At 38.7% G+C, this 18,997-nt stretch overlaps 1 protein-coding gene across 1 annotated transcript; it reads left to right on the top strand.

Moving 5' to 3' along the window:
- Window positions 1–3,712: 3,712 nt before the first annotated feature.
- Window positions 3,713–18,959, top strand: LOC112560539. The gene is made up of 16 exons (XM_025232460.1): window positions 3,713–4,322; window positions 5,376–5,439; window positions 6,548–6,629; window positions 7,434–7,549; window positions 7,948–8,103; window positions 8,237–8,335; window positions 8,653–8,771; window positions 9,084–9,288; window positions 9,576–9,731; window positions 10,171–10,324; window positions 10,884–11,135; window positions 11,253–11,506; window positions 15,676–15,810; window positions 16,495–16,590; window positions 16,982–17,185; window positions 18,943–18,959. The coding sequence occupies exons 1-16, from the start codon at window positions 4,248–4,250 to the stop codon at window positions 18,957–18,959; spliced, it is 2,184 nt and encodes a 727-aa protein (XP_025088245.1). The 5' UTR covers window positions 3,713–4,247.
- Window positions 18,960–18,997: the final 38 nt, after the last annotated feature.

Here is an 18,997-nt window from a genome sequence, read left to right as displayed (position 1 = left end):
AGTATTACTGTCCTGGGGTCAAAACAGAAACCTTATCATAGTTTGTCAAATAACTTGTGACCCGCCAGGACACGTTGTCCAAGACTGTCCTTCAAGGTACCTTGCAGGGAGGTGGACCAGGACATGAAGTTTGTACAGTGCAAGCAAACTGATTTTAAACGCATGGCAAAGATAGTTTCCTCTTTACTTAGATAGAAGGCTATATAGGCTTTTTCCACGAAACATCGGATTACTGTCTTCTCGCCTTTAAAGGTGATCGAGTTACCAGCCAGCGTATCGGATCGGTTAATGACTTGACCTCCTCCCACGGTAGTTGATTATCAGCGGCGCACGGTAAGGAGAGTGGCTCACCGAGTTTAGCTGCCGCCAACACATTTTGACGTTTAGAAGACTTTCCTCTGACTCCTGATTTTAACACTTATCTTAAACTTTCAAACAACACCAACTTTGTCAACCTTTTACCACCTCATATCTCATTTTCCGCTCCAGACATTAATTTAAGTCAACACTCGGAAGATTCTACTGTGTCTATCAATCTGTTTAGAAAAACTTGCATTTTATCCCATTCGCTGATGGTTCAACTAAATGTGAGAAATCTGCACTTTAACTCTAAAAACTACGTACAGACACGTTAAAGACGTTTTGCTAATAGTTGCTTCACTTATACAGCAGAGAATAGATAATTTTTTTCATTTTCTATTTTATCTGATTCCCTTTATGCAACACGAATATTTCGAAGCTTAATACCCAACAAAGAAAATAATTTAACAATAGCCTGAATGGTCATCAGAACCTTCCCTGGAGACCATCTCGGCTGTATACGACTCTTTGAGGTGGTCTCATTCCTCACACTGCTGCCTGCCGAAAAGAAAATCATAAAACGACTCAAATTACATTTGAAATGACAGCGCACTTACACCTGGTGACACTGTTTTGGTGCTCCAAATAATTTGTCTGGGGCCTCATGGTTAAAATCTAAACAGCCTAAGTCACAGGTTTAAAAAAAGCAAAGGTCATACCCGAGCTGTTTATTTAGGTTGTTGGGGAGTGAGGTGTTAGAGACAACACTTTTCTGTCGAGGCCAGCTTTGTGGGTCAATGGGACATCATTTATGGGAGGGGGCCGCCCATCTTCTCTCCCTTATTGCCTTACCTTTCCTAACTCTCTCTGGAGTCAGGTACCCATCTGTGACGGCTGGGTGGACTGGGAGAAATTTGCTGCGCTACTCAGGTTCGATTCTCGGTTTGGACGTGTGCTGAAACCACTCAGCAATCAGGGCCCATACAAAATAGGTGGACCCCAAAAATCTAGGCTTAAGCAATCGAGAGAACATCTTCATAGTTTCTGTCCTTTACTTATAGACCTAAGAATTGTGGCTCTAGTTTTGAACAATGGGTGTTGGTCTATTGTGTCCATCAGGCTTTTGCCATTGGCTAAATAACAGTTACTATGTTTCGTGTAATTAAATCAAGTGTACTGTTATAGTCGGCCAGGTAGTCTAAGTAAATGGCCCAGATCAGTAAACTTAAGTGACCACAACCAGAAAGGAAATGTTTAAAAGTTTCGCAGAAATGACAGTAAACTTCCGAGAGCTCCACATTGGTCTCATTATCTTTCTCTATCGACGGAGAACCGCTGATAATCCGCTTCATACTTGAGACGAAGAATGACCTTACCCCATAATTCTTTTCAGGGTGTAAGAGCTCTTCCTTGCCATTTATACCCGGGCTATTATTATACTCTGTTATCATTGGCTGCAGGAGATGTTTATAGATCGCCAGGTATAGCAAATAACCCGGATGAGAACGTTTGTGTGCCAAGCGTGGCGCCCAGCATGAGGAACACATTACGACGGCGATAGGCTCAAAGATTAGAAGAGAATGAGCCATTACAGAAAGACAGAGGAAGAGACGATGTATTTTATGCTCCACTAATATCTGTTATGGCCGTTTCAAGAGACTGCCACATTAATTTTGAACCGGCGTAACCCTCACGGGCTCTCGCCCTTCCTCAAAACCCATTACTGACTGTCTTTGTCCCTCACACGACTCACTGAGTCAGCTGGTTGTCCTTTCTTTTTCTTTTTTTAGTGTTGTGTTCGGGTTAAGGTAGGCGATAAGTGGGGGCGGTCGGGTGGGGTAACGGTTAACGCCTGTCACCAATACAGTGAAGGTTGATTGTCCTGGGTTCAGCTCTCGTCTCGGGCACGCTGTTCTTTCTCTGAACGTGACATCTGTTTTCAGGGCTGGCTGCCTTGCCGTGATATAGCCTTAGTTGCTGGCACGGTGTAAAACACCAATTCCTACCCCTCGGCGATAAGTGCCTGACTGCTGCTGGTAACTGTGTAACTGTGTAATGCAACTTAGAGTAACCATCGCAATCTTGTAACAGGCACACAATGCAGGATTTTCACATGAATCTGATTGGTTGTTTTCTGGATCCTGTTGGGAATTACTGTTTGTTTCTGTCTCATCGGTTGATGGATTATATCGAAAAACAACGTGATGTAATTCGAAACCAAGTATTTTGTTTGCTTTCTTGTTTGATTTTCCTTGTCACTTTTCAAACAGGAATGCATAATTATGCAATGCGCATCGAAGTCGAACTTGAATTTCTTATTTTAGCACTGACTGGGCGACAGACTTCTTTTACAAAATAAAACAAAACTAAATCAAAACAAAACAAGAAACAACAACAAACAAACAAACAAACAAACAAACAAAACAAACAAACAAACAAACAAAAAAACCCAAACAAACCCGAGCACAAAAAAGGACAAAACATTCATTGAAAAATAAAATGAATCTGCAGTGTTCACATTGACAACCATTCACTTCACCCATTACAGTATAGTGACTACGACAAAACATTTAAGCATTTAAAAGACAAAGTGCTTTTGATGACAGAAGTCAGTGTAAACAAAAAGAGAGAAAAAAAAAAAAAAAAAAAAAGCCGCAGGCAAGACACGGCTGTCCCTTGGTCACCAGCGATGCCTTAAAATGACAAGGGAGACAAACATAAATTTGTAAGAGTAATAACACATTACCTCCCTTTAGTTAATTTTTTTTTAAAAAAAGGTTGTTTCACTCAGAAAAGGAAAATTACAAAATAATCTTAATTTTTAATATTTGATCTTTAATATTTAAGCAGAAAATCATGTGGTGAATGCAGTCTTAGTTTTTTGAGTGTCTGGAAACCAGGCTGCTGCAGAAGTTTGTCGATTTTGCGGCTTACCGATGCAGGGGAGAGAATCACGATAAAAGTGAATATTTTGTTATGCAAATGGTCATTTTCGTCACTGTTTCGCCGCCCGGGACATACAATGGACTTCATCCTAAAGGAACGTTTACTATTTCTTTGTAATAAGTAACATTGTGCAAGCTGATTAAAATTCTTTAAAAAAAACTTTCATTTTCCCCCTTCTGAAGACTATATACTAAAGGGCTGCTGTAAGCCAGCAAAAAAGATACAGTGCTACATCCTCAGTAAATAGGTGATAAAGTAAAAGACCAATGATCTGAGGAGGGTGTGGGAAGATAATATCTAGCCATGAAATTTAAATACAAATTGCTTAAACCCCTTCACAATTATAAAAAGAATAGAATAGTCTTATCTTCAAAAAGATTAAAAAAAACCTTAAGTTTACTGGCCATGTGATCCCGTGCCGTACAGACGAGTTAACGACATCTTCAAGCCTGGCGTTGTCCAACATGTTTTTGAAGATCAGAAATAGTTTTCAAATAAGTGTGTTCAGTACAAATATATTTAGTACACATATACATGTTTAATAGATGACATATACCTGGCTATTTCGCGCGGTTTCTACAAGGCCTCAATGTAATATGTAGCAACTTGCTTGTCGAGTTGTGCACACTCTCTTGTCAGTACAGAGTATACATGTAGGTTAGTGTGTTATTTAATTGTCACAACTCCGACGACAGGCCCATTCCGGTCACGTACAGCTACTCCATTTTGCATTTGATCCTGTCTTCGCTTCAGTGGCTCTTTTTATCAGAGTCCTACTTTTTGTGGGAAACGAGAGACACACGGCAAAGGCCTCTAACCTCCCATTATTCTATTTGATTCTTCAGCTTTAAACCTTGAAAAAAAAAACCTGTGTGTAAAGTGCAGTGGGTCGAAACTGAGAACTTGGCTACCAGGAAGAAGACTTGAAGTGAACGCAAGGCGACGAGATCGGAATGTCTGTGTGGAGCTGATCTTGAAGCAGGTGAATAAAGGAGCTCAGGATGATGGGCGCACGGATTCAGACAAGAAGAACAGGAACAATGGCAGTTCCTCTCACAGCTGCGTTCTTGATGACAGTAAGCCGTGTAATTTTGAGTATATTTAAAACAAGGTTTTGGCTTCTTCTCTGTACACACTTTGGGTTACACTTTCATTGAGCTCAGTTTTGGTAACAAAAGCCCTCTCTTCTTCTTTCTGTGCGTGTGTGCGAGTATGTGTGCTTGATGCGCACATGCATTGATGCTTGTATGAAAAAGTAATGCATGACAAATAATGACATATGCATCTATAAGTGTGTATATCAGGTAAAAACGATAGTGGTGACCTTCCACCGAATGTAGGATGAATGATGAATTTGTCATAGTTTAACCACGAACTTCTATTACTTGACTGCTGGTAGACATTTTTTTTTCCAGTTAACTGCTAAAACGAGGCAGGTGTGTACAAAGCTTCCAGTTTAGTCACATTATTTAGGCTCGCCGAGACTAACAGCGGAGAAGTTTGCTCGAGGCTAAACGTTGGTCTTCGCAGACAGACAGCAGTCCATCTATACACGTACACGTCCGTAGCTTAACACTCGCAAAGTTCATTTGTTCTCAGAAAGGACGGACATTACTTGCCCTGATGGAGTGTGATTAAACGTACTCTAAAAACTAAGAAAGAAATGCCTGTCGAAGAAGGTTAGGCTTTATGTCGTATCAAAGTAAAGTCACTGGGAAAGTAATAAGATGTTGCGCAGTGTTTTTGAGCGTTAGCTACACATTGCATCTCAGCTGTGGGTGTTTTCTTCTGCTGTTACTTTGCGTGTAATGGGTGATGTGTAATGGTGGGGCAGGCACACTGCCATTTATTTATTTATTTTTTTTCGCAACTTCTTGCAATTCATCTAATAGTGTCAGGTAGCAGAGGGTTGATCTCCTGGCCTTTGGACAGATTATAAATTCCTATCTTGACGCCCCAGTTTACAAATTTCAACTGCTAAAGGAATCAAATTTCCGAACTCATACAGCACACAGCTTTCCCACACCAATGCTACAGTTATACTGCTTATGCTTTTGTGTGCAGACAAGGTGGAGAATTTTAAAAATCTATCTGTCATAAGGTGTTTCCTTTCCCTTGCTGATTTTCAGATCATTATGCGGGTGCAGTCGGCCTCGGAAACAATGGGTAATCTTACCTTTGTATGTCCTGATGGTAAGTACAAAGCTATTCCTCTTATTTATTAATCGTTCACTCAATTACTTCATGACCTTTTTCTTGGTGTTTTAGTAACCACTTTGTCAGATACCTTATCAGATTGATTACATTGTTATTTGAAACCTATTTCAACATAAACTGTCTATAATTTTTGTGAGATATCTAAATATATATATATATTCGAATATAAAATTTAACATCTGTGCAAATCTTCTGTAAGGGGTATTCACAACATTGGTATATTATGTTATTCGGACGTTGAAAGTCTGTATTTCTTGTGCTAAAGTCGCAGTTTTTCAGAACCACGAGAAATTCAGACTGTCAGCGTCCGAATAATCCCAACTGTCGCTCATTCTCTCTCTCTCTGATTGGTGTTGACTGCAGGCAATTTTGTGAATGGTGTACCAACGTGACAATATGAAAGTAAACCGAAAAACACGGTAACTGTAATGGTCACTAGAAGCTTTAAAACGTTTGACGAACATCAACGATGCTTACGATGTAGTATCATAATAGGATGAATTCATTTTTCGTCATTTGCTACCTGAGCATACTGTGTTTGGGGTTTGGAACCTTCACTATCGTCAGGTTCAAACATGTAAGGTTTAATACTTAAGGCTAGATAAAACTCGTCTTCTCCCCTAGAGCACGATAGATGGAGATCGTCCGATAACTCGATGCTGCTTCACCTTCTGACCGTTGTAAGTATGCTTAGCCAGACAGGGTGGGCCACACCTGTGCTGAAGTAGCACCTGGGACTTGAGGACTATAGGGGAAAATCGTCAACTTTGAAATTACATAATAAATAAATCACTGTGTTAAAGGCGCTGAAACATACAGAACATATTATTCATATTATCTGTACCTACCACAATGTGTTATCACTCCGATCGATCGGGTAGGGTCTGTTTCTTAGCATTGTTTTGATCATACGTTTGTACATATCAGTATTCAGCAAAATATTTGGAAATAATGATGTGAAAAAAGACGCTAGTTGCTAGATCACCTTTCGCCTGAAGCAATTTTTGTGTACTTTAAGGTTTTATTAGTTGTTTACCTGGCAAGTTAAGCATCGCTCTCACCAGACTAGAATTGATAATTGCAGGCTGGAGGATAAAGGCGCCGGATTGCTTCCTCATAGCGACGACGCCAGCAACATTCACGTCTGCTCAGGACACGTGCTCAAAGTATGAGTTCCACATTCCAAATATTGTCCGTTAAATGTATGTTATTAAGTAATCTCTGGGCGTTATATGATGAAATCTGGTAAATAAAACAACCTGGGGACGTTTACTCGTACACTATGAAAAAGTAGATCATAGTCAAAATTTTCTGGAAAACTCCATTCGCCGACGGAAAGATAATAGCCTACGACGTTTCACGTATTTTGCACAAGGACATATTTTTATTTAAAGAAAGACGAGGCAGCACCACAGTGTTTATATCCCCATACTGTAGAAACACTGCAGTAACCCCCAGTGCAGTGCCGGCAGTTAGTTGTCTAAAAAAGTCATTTCATGTAGTGCTCATTTTTATGTATTTAGCGACAGAAATACAATACTCTAAATCTCTTGACTGTTGAATAAATATAGAAGTAGTAAATTTATAAAAAAAATTATGTTAAAGCAGAATATTTACAGACAATTTACAGAAAATTAAAACAACGAGCTGTGATTGAGAAGGATAATTCAGTGTACATACAATGTGTGAAGCATAAATACACCTACCAAATATGCGATTTTTAAATTTTTGTCAGTGAAACTAGTTCTATCTAATGTTGTCAATTTTATTAATTAGTTGTTAATTATTTTAATATTATTTTAGTAAAGTAAGATTCCACTGTATTTCTAATAACTATTTTAAATACTTGCAAAAAACCTCTTCTGAGAATCAAAAATAAGAAAATAGTGAGTACTGAGATAACTGTCTTTGAATATTTGACTACTTCAGAGATGAAAGAATTTTCGTCATTACTTTTGCCTCTTTCTCAGGTATGGAACCACTCTTGTGATTCTGGATGATGAGAATGAGTCGCTAATGGTCAGTCAACTATTTCGACAGGAAACCTTATCTTTTTCTCATTTCTGGATCGGAAACATAAAACTTAGTGAGTCACAGACCTTATTATGGCAACCACGATATTTATCGATGACTAGAAAAGAAACAAATCAAACTAAGCGTCCCTAAGTACAAGAAAAGGGACTAATAAGATCATAAATATCTATAGACGGAATATATTATTAGCATCCATACTCTTCCATTCGATGATATGCATTTGATGAATTATATGGTCTTCTTGTTTTCGTGTACTAGTATTTTTAAGCCGTCAAGTTTGGGCTGGGTGACTGATACATTTTCGATAATAAGTAATAATCCAATTTGAGTAAAACCTTCATATTGAAGTAACTTTTATCAAGTGTTCTTTTTTATTTACCTTACTGCTTGTGCCCCATATCCGGCTAAAGTTTTCTGCGATTTACACAGCTGCTTCACTGACACTTTCAGACGAACAAAGCATGTGTGAAGGACAGTGGGACATACAACAGCCTTCAAATATTACCTTGTCTTACGTGTCGTCGTCGTCAGTCAATGGACGATGGAGTACGACCGATCCGGACACAATGCTGCCTTTTGTCTGCAGGTTTCACGCATGCCTAGAAGGTGGCCCCTTCTTTCTTTATTTCATTTGTCAGAATGAATGAACATATCTTTTCGTGTAACTGCATTTATGTGCAGCCGGTATATCTCTTGAAATGCCAGGCCCAGTATGATAAAGCAAAAGTATGTTTTCCAGGAACATTTCGCTGCATGGACGGGTCTCAGTGTCTGAACAACGCCTGGAAGTGTGACGGACTGTATGACTGTCCCGATCAGTCGGATGAAGCAGATTGTGGTGAGTGACCTCCCTTCCTCAGGTATTTAAATTGTTACCAGTCATGTGGTTGGTCAACACAAAATGTTCTTCTATCTGTTAAGAATTAAGTTTAAAGGAATATTCTAAGAAACATATAATATCATGCAAGCCTAGGTCTGTGCTTTGGTATCCATACACCCCCTTACATGTAGATTTTGTTTCAGTGCAAGTATGTTTTCTTGTGTACGAGTGTTATAATATGTGCAGCTGCTTGCTTCCGTCTTTTGGCTGCATAAAAGAACACATAGACTACCGGCTGAGCAATTTATTTCTTTGATATTATTTGCAATATGCAGCGGCCTCATGCACCAGCTACATACAGAAACCAAGCGGAAGTCTGAACGTGACGTATGAAGCCAACAGGCCGTGCACGTGGGTCATTGAAGGAGTCGTTGGACAAACTCTCTCCGTAACAGTAAGACTTATGGACCGATGATGATTTAGGTGTTTAATCTGTTTTCTGTCTTGATGACTTTAAAATCGTCCAATCATTATTTCTATGTGAGTCATGGGTTCAATCATTGACAATTCAAAACAGACGTAAGACGTGATTTGTAATTCGTTCAATGTTCGCATTTTCATAGCGGTATACTTTTTTTTTTGCCTGTTAAGAGCATCTTAAGAATGTTTCTGCTAAACTGCAACACAAGAATTTTTTGGACTATAAGTGTAGAGGCATGCGACTTGGTCTGTGCCCTCAGGTAACACTTTCTTTCTCTGCTTTCAGTTTCACACTGTGGACCTCGAGTGCGACGTTGACTTCATAGAAGTCTGGAGCGGAGGTCCAACGATAGAGACCAGCACCCAGAAGGCCTTGCTCACCGGAAGTCGGACAAATCAAACCGTATATGGCGACAACAACTTCCTCATTATCAAAATAATCCCAGATCTGTCTGTTCAAGGAGCTGGTTTTACAGCCACTTGGCAACCAGGTAATTTCTGTAGATTATCCTGATTTCAGGTTGCACCGAGAGGTGCCCTCTGCAAGAGTGTCGACTAGTACGTGCTACATATATTTAGTGACCGAGCTTGTTCGGATGAAGTTGTTAAAGGTAATGTACAGTTTCTTGTGCAATGATTTAGATGGTAAATGAGAAGGGCGTTTAGTGGAATTACTCGAACATTCTGGAGCTTTCCATTGAATCAGTTTATTTGAGGTCATACAATCGTGTCGGTGTTAGAAAATTGAAACTAGCAATTTTAACACAATTTGCGTTAGTTTCAGGAAATTTTAGTGCATTGGACACTGCCGTCAACTCCCATTCCTGTTGGTCATGGGTATGTCCCGACGGAGGTAGCCTTTACTACACATTCAATTATTCTTTGTGTGTGTGTCTCGGGACATATCGTCCAGCAGGTGGTGGAACATGCAAAAGTAAGTTCAGATACATGTACCGCTAACTAGTTTGAGCTAAAAATGCCAAACAAAAAAGTTATCCCTTAAAGAATCAGAGAAATATATGTGAACGTAACCTGAAATAAGATTTAATAATCTTCAGTGTCACGTGTTTCACAATGCACATTGAGATTAAAAGCCTTCCACACGTACAGATCCTTGGTCAATTGCGCATTTTGAACGACATGATATGAACGGTTTAGCTTAGCTGCTTGCGATTGGCTAACTTGTCAGTAGGACGAACGGTGAGTTAGATGCATTATGGGTATCATTCTTTAGTTGCGGATTTCAAAAGTAACAAAGTGTGTGTGTGTGTTACTAACAACATGATGTATAGATAGCAGGAATGGACAGTAAGTCGAAATGTCCGTTAAATACATGATGGGTTCTATACTGCATAATTACGACTGCGGTACAGGCATGTCCAGCGAATTCGACATCTACTTCCCCAAACGCTCCAACACGAAGCTCCAGCCACCACAGATGTTCCTAGCCGAGGTAGACGCGATCAGTCTCTCCTTCTGGATCGCTTTTCTCAGTGACACCGAGTCTTTCCCAGTGCAGATTGTGAGGTCGGTCCTTTGTTATATCACCTTCTGTCTCTATCTCACATACACATATCCACTCACACACACAAAATTACACTATTATATCTAATCAAGAAAAAGAAAGCAAAAATTTAGAAAAAGATAAAATAACTGAGCGTGCAAACATGTAACGTATTTGACATGTAGAGTCATGTTTGTCTGGGACTGAAAATGAACAAGTTTGGAATATTTTCTATTCAACACTTGTGTCAAAAGCTTAACATACTTTCAGTGAAACATCATCACAAAACATAATGATAATTTTATGATAATTGTTCCTTGTGTTAGCATCATTAGAACCTGATACATCTTTTCTAGTTTTTGCTTTGTAAACCAGCTGTTGACAAGTATCAGATTGCAAGGCCCTAGGGATTACAACCAAACACCCAAACACAAATATACAAGCAAACATGAATCGTTAGTAACAAAATTATCTCAGTTATGCCTTCCTGCCATTCATGTTTTAAGATTATTTCTTATTCCAAATCATTTTTCTGCTATCCGAAGGACCTTTATAAGATCAAATTGCTAACATAATCTACAGTGATAACAATATGGACAAAGTGATCCTCATCTCAAGATACGTCGTCAACTTTGGCGGTGTGGTGGAAGTAAACATCACCGACAGCAACGGACGGCCACAGCCTCTGCCAGTGGGAGGCGAATGGACCTTTTTTGCTGTCACATGGGATATGACTGGAACGTACAGCATCTACATCAACAATGATACCATGGCGAAAGACATCCCGATTCCAAGCCAGACACTTCCGCCCCAAGGATATCGGGGTATAAAAGTGTTAGTGTTGATTTGTCCATTTCAGTTTCAGTAAACATTGTAACATGTATTACCACATAATTTTGCCAAAAAATGTAAATCTATTGATATTTAATTTGTTGAAAACTGTGTCAACAGTCTGTATCTTTACATGGGCGAGGACTTTGTTGGCTACATCTCACAACTCAAAGTGGTGAACGGCATTCTGACCAGAGAGGAAGTAATGACACTGTACAACAACCCTTATGCTTCTCTAAATTTTAACTTGCGTTATCTGTGGTCAGAGTACCAGTTGAATTCCAGGGTAAGATTTATTTACCCTAGCTCCGTGAAACAAAACAGAACCATGTGTCATGGGGGCAAGTATGACAACGATTGCGAGGACGAACCAGGTACCTATAGCTTAATTTTATTTCGTAACATTTCGCTGTCACTATTGCCTCCCTTAGATCTATTTCTTTTCGTTTTCTTTCCTCTTTTCTCAGTCTTATTTTTAACAGTAGAGTACGCTGAGAATACCTTTTTAGTATTGTATTTCTGTGTTCTTCATGTCATCATTTATTTTATCTCGTCTTTTAAAATATTTGAGATATTGACCCACTCTATTCTTAACTGTAAACAGTTGTACACAATACAAGAGTAATTCATCATTTGGTACTGATGATTTCATGCCCTTTCAAACCGGCTATTTATATTTTGATATGTTCGTCCGTTGAAAGTAGATGATGACCATACATTCAAGAACTTATTTATGGTTTGAAGATTACTGGTGAGTTCAATCCTCGCTAGAAATTATCTTCCACAAGTGGGATAGTGTGGTGTGGACACTCGAGACTTGCAACCGTTGTCTCTTTAAAGTGAAGACGCGCTTAGCTCATGGCTTCTATCATTTTCACGTGACAGGCGGCTATCCTTTTTTTGGTAATTGGACTATGGTAGGATATTTCAGCTACTGAGAAACTAAGGCTTTGTTTCACTTGGATTGGAATAGTGAATCAGCCGATAAATTACGGCCTAACCTCAATCTTTATACAGCTTGACAGAAAGGTCATCTGATCCGGGAGCTTTATTTCTAGACATCAGGGCTCCGGTGCATAGGCGGTCTTAACTCGAGTTAAGACCGCAGTTAAGCCAAGCACGCTGTCTTAACCTAAGACGCCTGCTAAGCGCGGTGCATGGGCGGTCTCAACTCGCTAAGCAAGCGGTCTTAGTCTTAAAATTTAAGACTGGTCCCCCCCTGGCTTAACTCCTTGCTTAGCCGCGACACGCTGCTTACGCATGACCGCACGGCGGCTTTCGTAGTAACAGTGGCGCTTGATCATGTTGTTTACTGAGTTGCCCTGCGTATACCATTGACAGATACAGATTTTTCACTACTTCAGCGATCCATCAAATCCATTTGAAATGTATGACGTCGATTTGTTTCATCGTTTTCGATTTCGTCGAGCGAACATAACAGTGGAAAATGATTTCGACCATCATTTTCAACGAAAAGGCTCTACTCCGCCTTTGTTGCAGGTAAGACTATAGTCACCGCCACTATATAAATATATAATTAATAAGTGTAATTGACAGCATTACGTTAAAAATATTTAATAATGTTAGCATGACATCAAAATATAGTTACACAATAAAACAATGGCGTATAACTTAAAACGGTGTTGACAGTGGGTGATGTTTGTTGTTATTATTGCTGCTCTCAGGTAAACACGAGACCACAAAACTTATATATATTTGGAAAGGAAAAAACTTGAATTTTGCAATAAAAGTAATGAAAATTTTCTACTTTCACTCTGGTGACAGCAATAATCCAAAAAAATTCAGTTTGCTATACTTGGGTCATATGAGCAGACACACAATTCTGGCCCATCCACTGTGCTCCAAGTGTTGTTTTAGAGTATGTAAACATTATTAAAAAATTGATGGCATTGTATTTAAGTAAAACAACACAGAATAAAGTAGCAGAGCACCCAGAATCTCTTATATAGTTTGATTTAATACATGTTTATCAATTTGACAGGCAGTAAGTCTCAAGTTGTAAACATGTGGCTCAAGAGATAGATAATCATAATAGGTTAATGTTCACATCGTCCTTTTTAACTAAAAATGGACAGTTTTGTTTAGATGTGAATACTAAAATATATAAATCATTGAGGTCAATAATATTTCCTATGTCTTTTGCAGGTGATGGTGGCATTACAATTTTATGCTACAAGCACAATGCAAGTTGTAGTGGCTGACGGCATTGTCATGGGATGAATATGGGAGACAGTGGCTACCCGCTGATTCCATGAATTGCAATTCTTTTTAAACAAGATTCAAGTTCACTGTCCAGGAGCTACAAAGTTTTTCGTTCTCTTATCTTTGTTGTGCATTCTTTTGTATCATCAGGTATTTTGCTTTCTTCGGGTGACCCAGTTGACGGATGGAATTCTGGCTGCTTGGTACATCACCTTGTGTGTTTTATCTGACAGTCAAAAAGATTTTTTCAGAAATGTGCAGCTGTCTAGGCCTAAGCCGCTTTGATGGCTTTGAATATTGCTGTGTGGCTCTCTGTGTGGTCTTGATGCTGCACGAAAGAAATGTTTCTTAGAACAATTAATTCATGACACTTCTACTTGGGAGCACTGAGTACTTACCATCGCATTAGGTTATGTAAAGGTATTGCTTGAATTACTCTTCTGTGTAAGGTTTCTATATAAATAGATTATTGTGTTGCTTGTTATTCTTTGTGATGCAAGTAACTAGTAAAAAGCAGTAATGTTGATATTTACTACATGCTGCTAGTAGGATTGTGAAGGACATGTTTCTCTCTTTAGAGTTAATATTTAGCACTTTTCATTGGACCCAGGTATAGCCATTTCAGAACTTCATAACATCTTATTTGCAACTGTTTAAGAATGTAGACACTGCAAATCCATGTCATTCAGAAGCTGATCAGTGTCTACTGGAATCTAAACTGTAGAACACTGGTACTGTAACATGTATTAGACTTGTAGTTAAAACTTGTTAAATGTCCAAACTGACTGTGGATGTAAAGACAAACCTGCTGTGTACATCTCCCAAATTATGTCATAGTCTGTGTTTGGCACTTGAATTAAACAATTTATAATTTTAAGCCAGCTGTGGAAAATTATATGTAGCTGCCCTCTCTAAAGTACAAAAACCTTGGTGGCTTTTCCTTAATATTTCATGTTTTGTTCAAAAATACCATCAGGAATATCTGTGATATAAAGTACATTTTTAAAATTTCCCATTTGAAAACATCATCATCTGAAATGTTCAATTCATTGTTGTTTGTTATGCATGAAAATAATAAATCTGCATATACTTCTAACAAAAGCATTTCCATTGTTGAATTAGAAGATTGAACTGGAGTGTTCTATATTGCACCTCCTATATATGTCAATATTATTTTATTACTCTCCCCTATCATGAAAGACTTCTGGAGGAACCAGCGTAAATGATTCACCACCTGTAACAAAAACTAAATCAGAAATGTATCTAGTTATTTTAAATAAATGTATTTCGGATGGAAATACTTATTTTCAAACTGGCTGTTGTGTGCTGACTATAGGCTTTGCATTTGCATTCTCTCGGTATCTAGATCTTTTTCTGCGGATGACACAGACGTAAAAAAAAATGTACACAGGTAAACAAAATTACTAACCTTCGATGTTTGTGCCTTCCATCAGTTCTCTGAAATCATCTACCAAAATATTTATCACATTCTCCATTCATCACGGGTGTTTCTGGTGGCCCCCCCTGTCCGTTGGTGGATGTTTCTGACGATATCGAAATGAAATTATAGAAGATCTTAAATCCGCTCATTTCTTTCTTATTTCATCTTTTTCTTTTTCTGGTAAAGCCTCTTCTTCTCCCTGGTAACCTCCTCGATTAAGACTAATATTTCGCTGTCGCACATCCCTACTTCGTTTCAGCCATGGTATGCAGACGAATTTCGCGGCTCGGCACCATCGCTGTAGCGCAGTTTTCATTGGTGGAATATACGGTTGGCAAGGCCGCTCCCTGGACGAATTTATTTATATCGCTGACCTTGACCGCATCGCTGACCTGACCCGTTTCTCAGCTAAGCAAGGGGCTGAGATCGCTCATGCAACAGGCTTGAGACCGCGAACTTAGCCAAGACGAAAAGCGAGTTAAGCAAGACGAAAAGTTAAGACCGCCTATGCACCGGAGCCCAGAAGACTGTGAAGCCCACACTTTAAGTTAAGAAAACGAATTCTTTTTAAAACAGAATAAAACTTGTAAAAAAGCTTGAAATCCTCATAGTTAACGTTTGCTTCTTGGAGCTATCAATCTGATTCCAGTAATTTTTGTCACTAAAAATTACGGAATTAGCTTTCATCTATCAATTTAGTGCTGGGTTTTAAAACACTTCTTGTAAATAATGCAGCTAACGAAGTTAAGCTGATTTTGATGATACCGTTTTCTATTTGCTCTCACGAAGAGAACTAGGTTTCTACTTCTGCTGCAGTCCGACGTTTATTTATGTGTGGCACATAAAATCCTGTAATTAGTGTCTCGTCCTTGTCTTCAGACAAAACGTCGCCATTTGTAAATTGCTCCACGTCAGAGCTCAGAATTCCCACCTACCGTCAAATAGAGTTATTTGACTACGTGAGCCCTCTCATGGTCTTCCCTGATGGTGAACCAGCGATTACGAATATGAATGGTGAGTATGAAAGGTTTTGATCTTTATAATACCAGAAGTCAATTCTGGAAGTAAAAATTATTAAGAGAACTCTTCTAAATTTAAAATCAGAATAGAGGCAACTGAGCTATTTTAATTGCAAAATGTAATACAATTTCGAAACTATGGTTGAAACACCAGATAAATGACCGATAGAATTCAGTAGAAAATTTCACTGATTACATGATCACTCCTCATGCAGAAAGCAACTATCTTCTACACATCTGTAGCCGACAAGTTGTTGGGGATTTGCCTATGTGTTATTGCAGTTTGGACAGATTTTGAAATGATATTACGAGAACTGCTTTATGACATTAGAAACTTCTGGTAATAATAACAGAGTAATTGTCGCTCATTTCTTCAGATATCAAACTTTGCTTAGAAGTACGGCGATCTACTGTAAACAGAAAGTGATACTTTTACGCTATTCCATTTGTAATGATATTTCATATGGATATTGGGGAGTGGCTATCTTGGGTCAACACCTTGTGAATAGATGTGGAGAGATGGAGGCCATGGGCTACGGTAGCTTTTGAGTGTATATAGGAAGGTTGGGTTCACGTAGTACACTAGCGTGTGAGTGTATACGGGATGATGAGGACACATGGAAAATATCTTTTTGTGTCTAAATACGATACAGTCTGCAACTTTCTTGATGACCTGCAGGAACGCTGTTGACCTTCGGCGCCTACCGCGTGGTGTACGCATCCAGAGACACGGCGGGCAACGTCGCCATGTGTCGCTTTAACGTCTACGTGCAACGTGAGTTGACGTGATGCAGATTTCTATCGCCAACTAGCTACGTGACGTGCTGTACTACTCTCTGTATGATGGGCGTTAAAAGGATTGATGGTGTCGATGATAGAAATTAGCAGCAGACGTGCCTTCAGTCGTTACGGCTGTAGTGCTGAAAAATCCTTACTGGTTAACATTTTAAAACACGTTTTACGAAAATTTTTATATTAAGATGCAATTTGCCTTTCCTCTTTTATTTATGTTTTTATTAATTCTTCAGAAAGCGTTCATTCAAATTGTTGTCACTGACATGAGTGCGAACTAGAATGTGTCAAGATTAGAATTCTTATATTAACGGCGTCAGCGTAGGTCATCTTACTATCATATTCGCTTTTAACCTCGAACAAACCCTGTGCAGGTGAAGATCATGTTTGCTTGGATGTCGAGGCTAAATATGGCGATTCCGTTATGATCCCTTGTGGTGAACCATATTCATGGGAAGTGACGTGCCTGGATGTCAACAGCATCACGTCCTTCACGCCCAAGATCGTCGTGTGCGGCAAGCTGGGCTCCTACAACTTTGATGATCAGTACACTCTACCTCCAGCACAACCTTGTAGTCGTGAGCATCACAACCTTTGTTTCATAAAGAACCAAAGCTTGCTGAAACCAAACGCGTTCACGATCATCGGAGTCATTATACGAATTATATAAATTTAACGAAATGTATAAAAACAACTGTGACATAAAAATAGGACATAATTGGGTGTAACTATTTTTATGAAGTAGCTCCCATTGGTACATGGCACATTTGTCTTTTTCTGTTACTTTTAACCACTGCTCTACCTGCATTTTTCTATTTATGCAGCCAAGGTTGACACTTCTTTTGCTTTGTTGACCGTTACCCTGCTATATCAACTGGACGTCCCCTGTGCCGGCATGGAGAGTTCTCTGATGATGATTCTCGCAAACAAATCAATGAGCTGGCCTTCTCGTCGGCTACTGTGTCGTGACGACGGCTTCTGTGGCATATGGAATATTTATACAGAAAATTGCTTCGAAGACTACTACATAGTGGGGAAAATAGAGCTCTTTCTATCGTAAGCTCTTGTCAATATTGTTTTCCTTCCTGATTGTGGAAAATGATGGAAAAATGTATCCTTTCCTTTTCTAACACTATTTTGAACCGTTTTATGAGTCATCAGTATGTTACGTTTTTGCGATATCGGTTCGTTAGAATATTTTTCTTACTGGTGTGTTTGATTCCATTGGTGTTTAATAGCATTTGTGTGAGCTCAGCTTGCTACAATATTTTATTATATCGAGGTATTAAAATACTTTATTACATAAATATGGGAAAATAGTATTATGATATGAATAAGTTAAAATATTTCGCTACAACTATTGTTGATAACACTTTTGTAATATCAGTTTGTTAGAATAGCGTTTCTAATTAGTCGAATGGTCGTTGCGTCGACCAGAAAGTTTAACGTACGAGGAAGATAAGAGGATGAATATAGTTGTTATTTGTTATCTTTTGCTTTATCTGTGTTAGAATGTTACGGAGTGCCAATTTCTAACGCTGTTGTACTCGAGGAATTAAATTTCGATCAAAGACTATGCTGAAAAAAATGCAAACAAGTGCACTTCACATTTTGGCAGACTGGCCGGTCCAAAGACGTCCGAGGGCCGTAGTGTGCCCACCCCTGTGCTAGAAGAACTATTTACCAAAAAGAGTTGCTCCCATTTGACATAAACTATAATTATTGTCAAAATCAAGTACTAGTATTGTAACACCTGACTCTTCTTTTTCTGTTTCACCGGCATCCAGTAAAGATAGAGCCTCCTTTGCTGTCACTCTCATCAGAACAGCTGCAATAGAAGACAACGCTTTTGATATCAGTGTAAGACTCTTATTTTTAAAACATTTTCCTTAAAATATATATTAAAAAATCTCATTAAAGTTTTCAAAAGGTAGTTTTATATTTTAGTTTGTCAGATCTGTATTTTTTTACCCTAGTTGATAAAATATGAGCTATTTCCGAGCGGGATGATAAAAGATAAATGTTTGTAAGCAAAAATTACTCGCAGGCAAAGTAGCATCGGTTCATGTTATAAAGATTTTGCTAACGAAGCAAATGTCATTTTAAAAATTGTTTCTTCTTTCCACAGGACGTAGGGAATGCAAGTTTGATAAAAGATCAAGTGAATGTTACCCTAAACTCGCAATGTAATGATATATATGGTTTCGGGGAGTTTGAAGATATGTGTGGTAAGCATCTGCTATTGGACAACGACTGAGAAAGTACTCGTTATTTATCTTTTTGGCTCTGTTTCGGCTTTTATTGTTTTGATTTTTTGTCTTTAGGTATGTTTCAGGTTTTGATATGAACTAAACTCTTATTCCTGAACAGTCATGTAGGCAGTTCTCTAA

The sequence above is a fragment of the Pomacea canaliculata genome, linkage group LG1 (assembly GCF_003073045.1).
Source record: "Pomacea canaliculata isolate SZHN2017 linkage group LG1, ASM307304v1, whole genome shotgun sequence".
NCBI lineage: Eukaryota > Metazoa > Mollusca > Gastropoda > Architaenioglossa > Ampullariidae > Pomacea > Pomacea canaliculata.
This window is presented reverse-complemented; position numbering and strand designations above follow the sequence as displayed.

What these genes read in the sequence shown, in the direction of transcription:
- LOC112560539 (XM_025232460.1), top strand. Translation starts at nt 4,248, where the DNA reads ATGATGGGCGCACGGATTCAGACAAGAAGAACAGGAACAATGGCAGTT. An exon ending in GTCGGATGAAGCAGATTGTG is followed by an intron (nt 8,336 to 8,652) that starts GTGAGTGACCTC and finishes TGCAATATGCAG; the next exon opens with CGGCCTCATGCACCAGCTAC. An exon ending in TTCCCAGTGCAGATTGTGAG is followed by an intron (nt 10,325 to 10,883) that starts GTCGGTCCTTTG and finishes CATAATCTACAG; the next exon opens with TGATAACAATATGGACAAAG.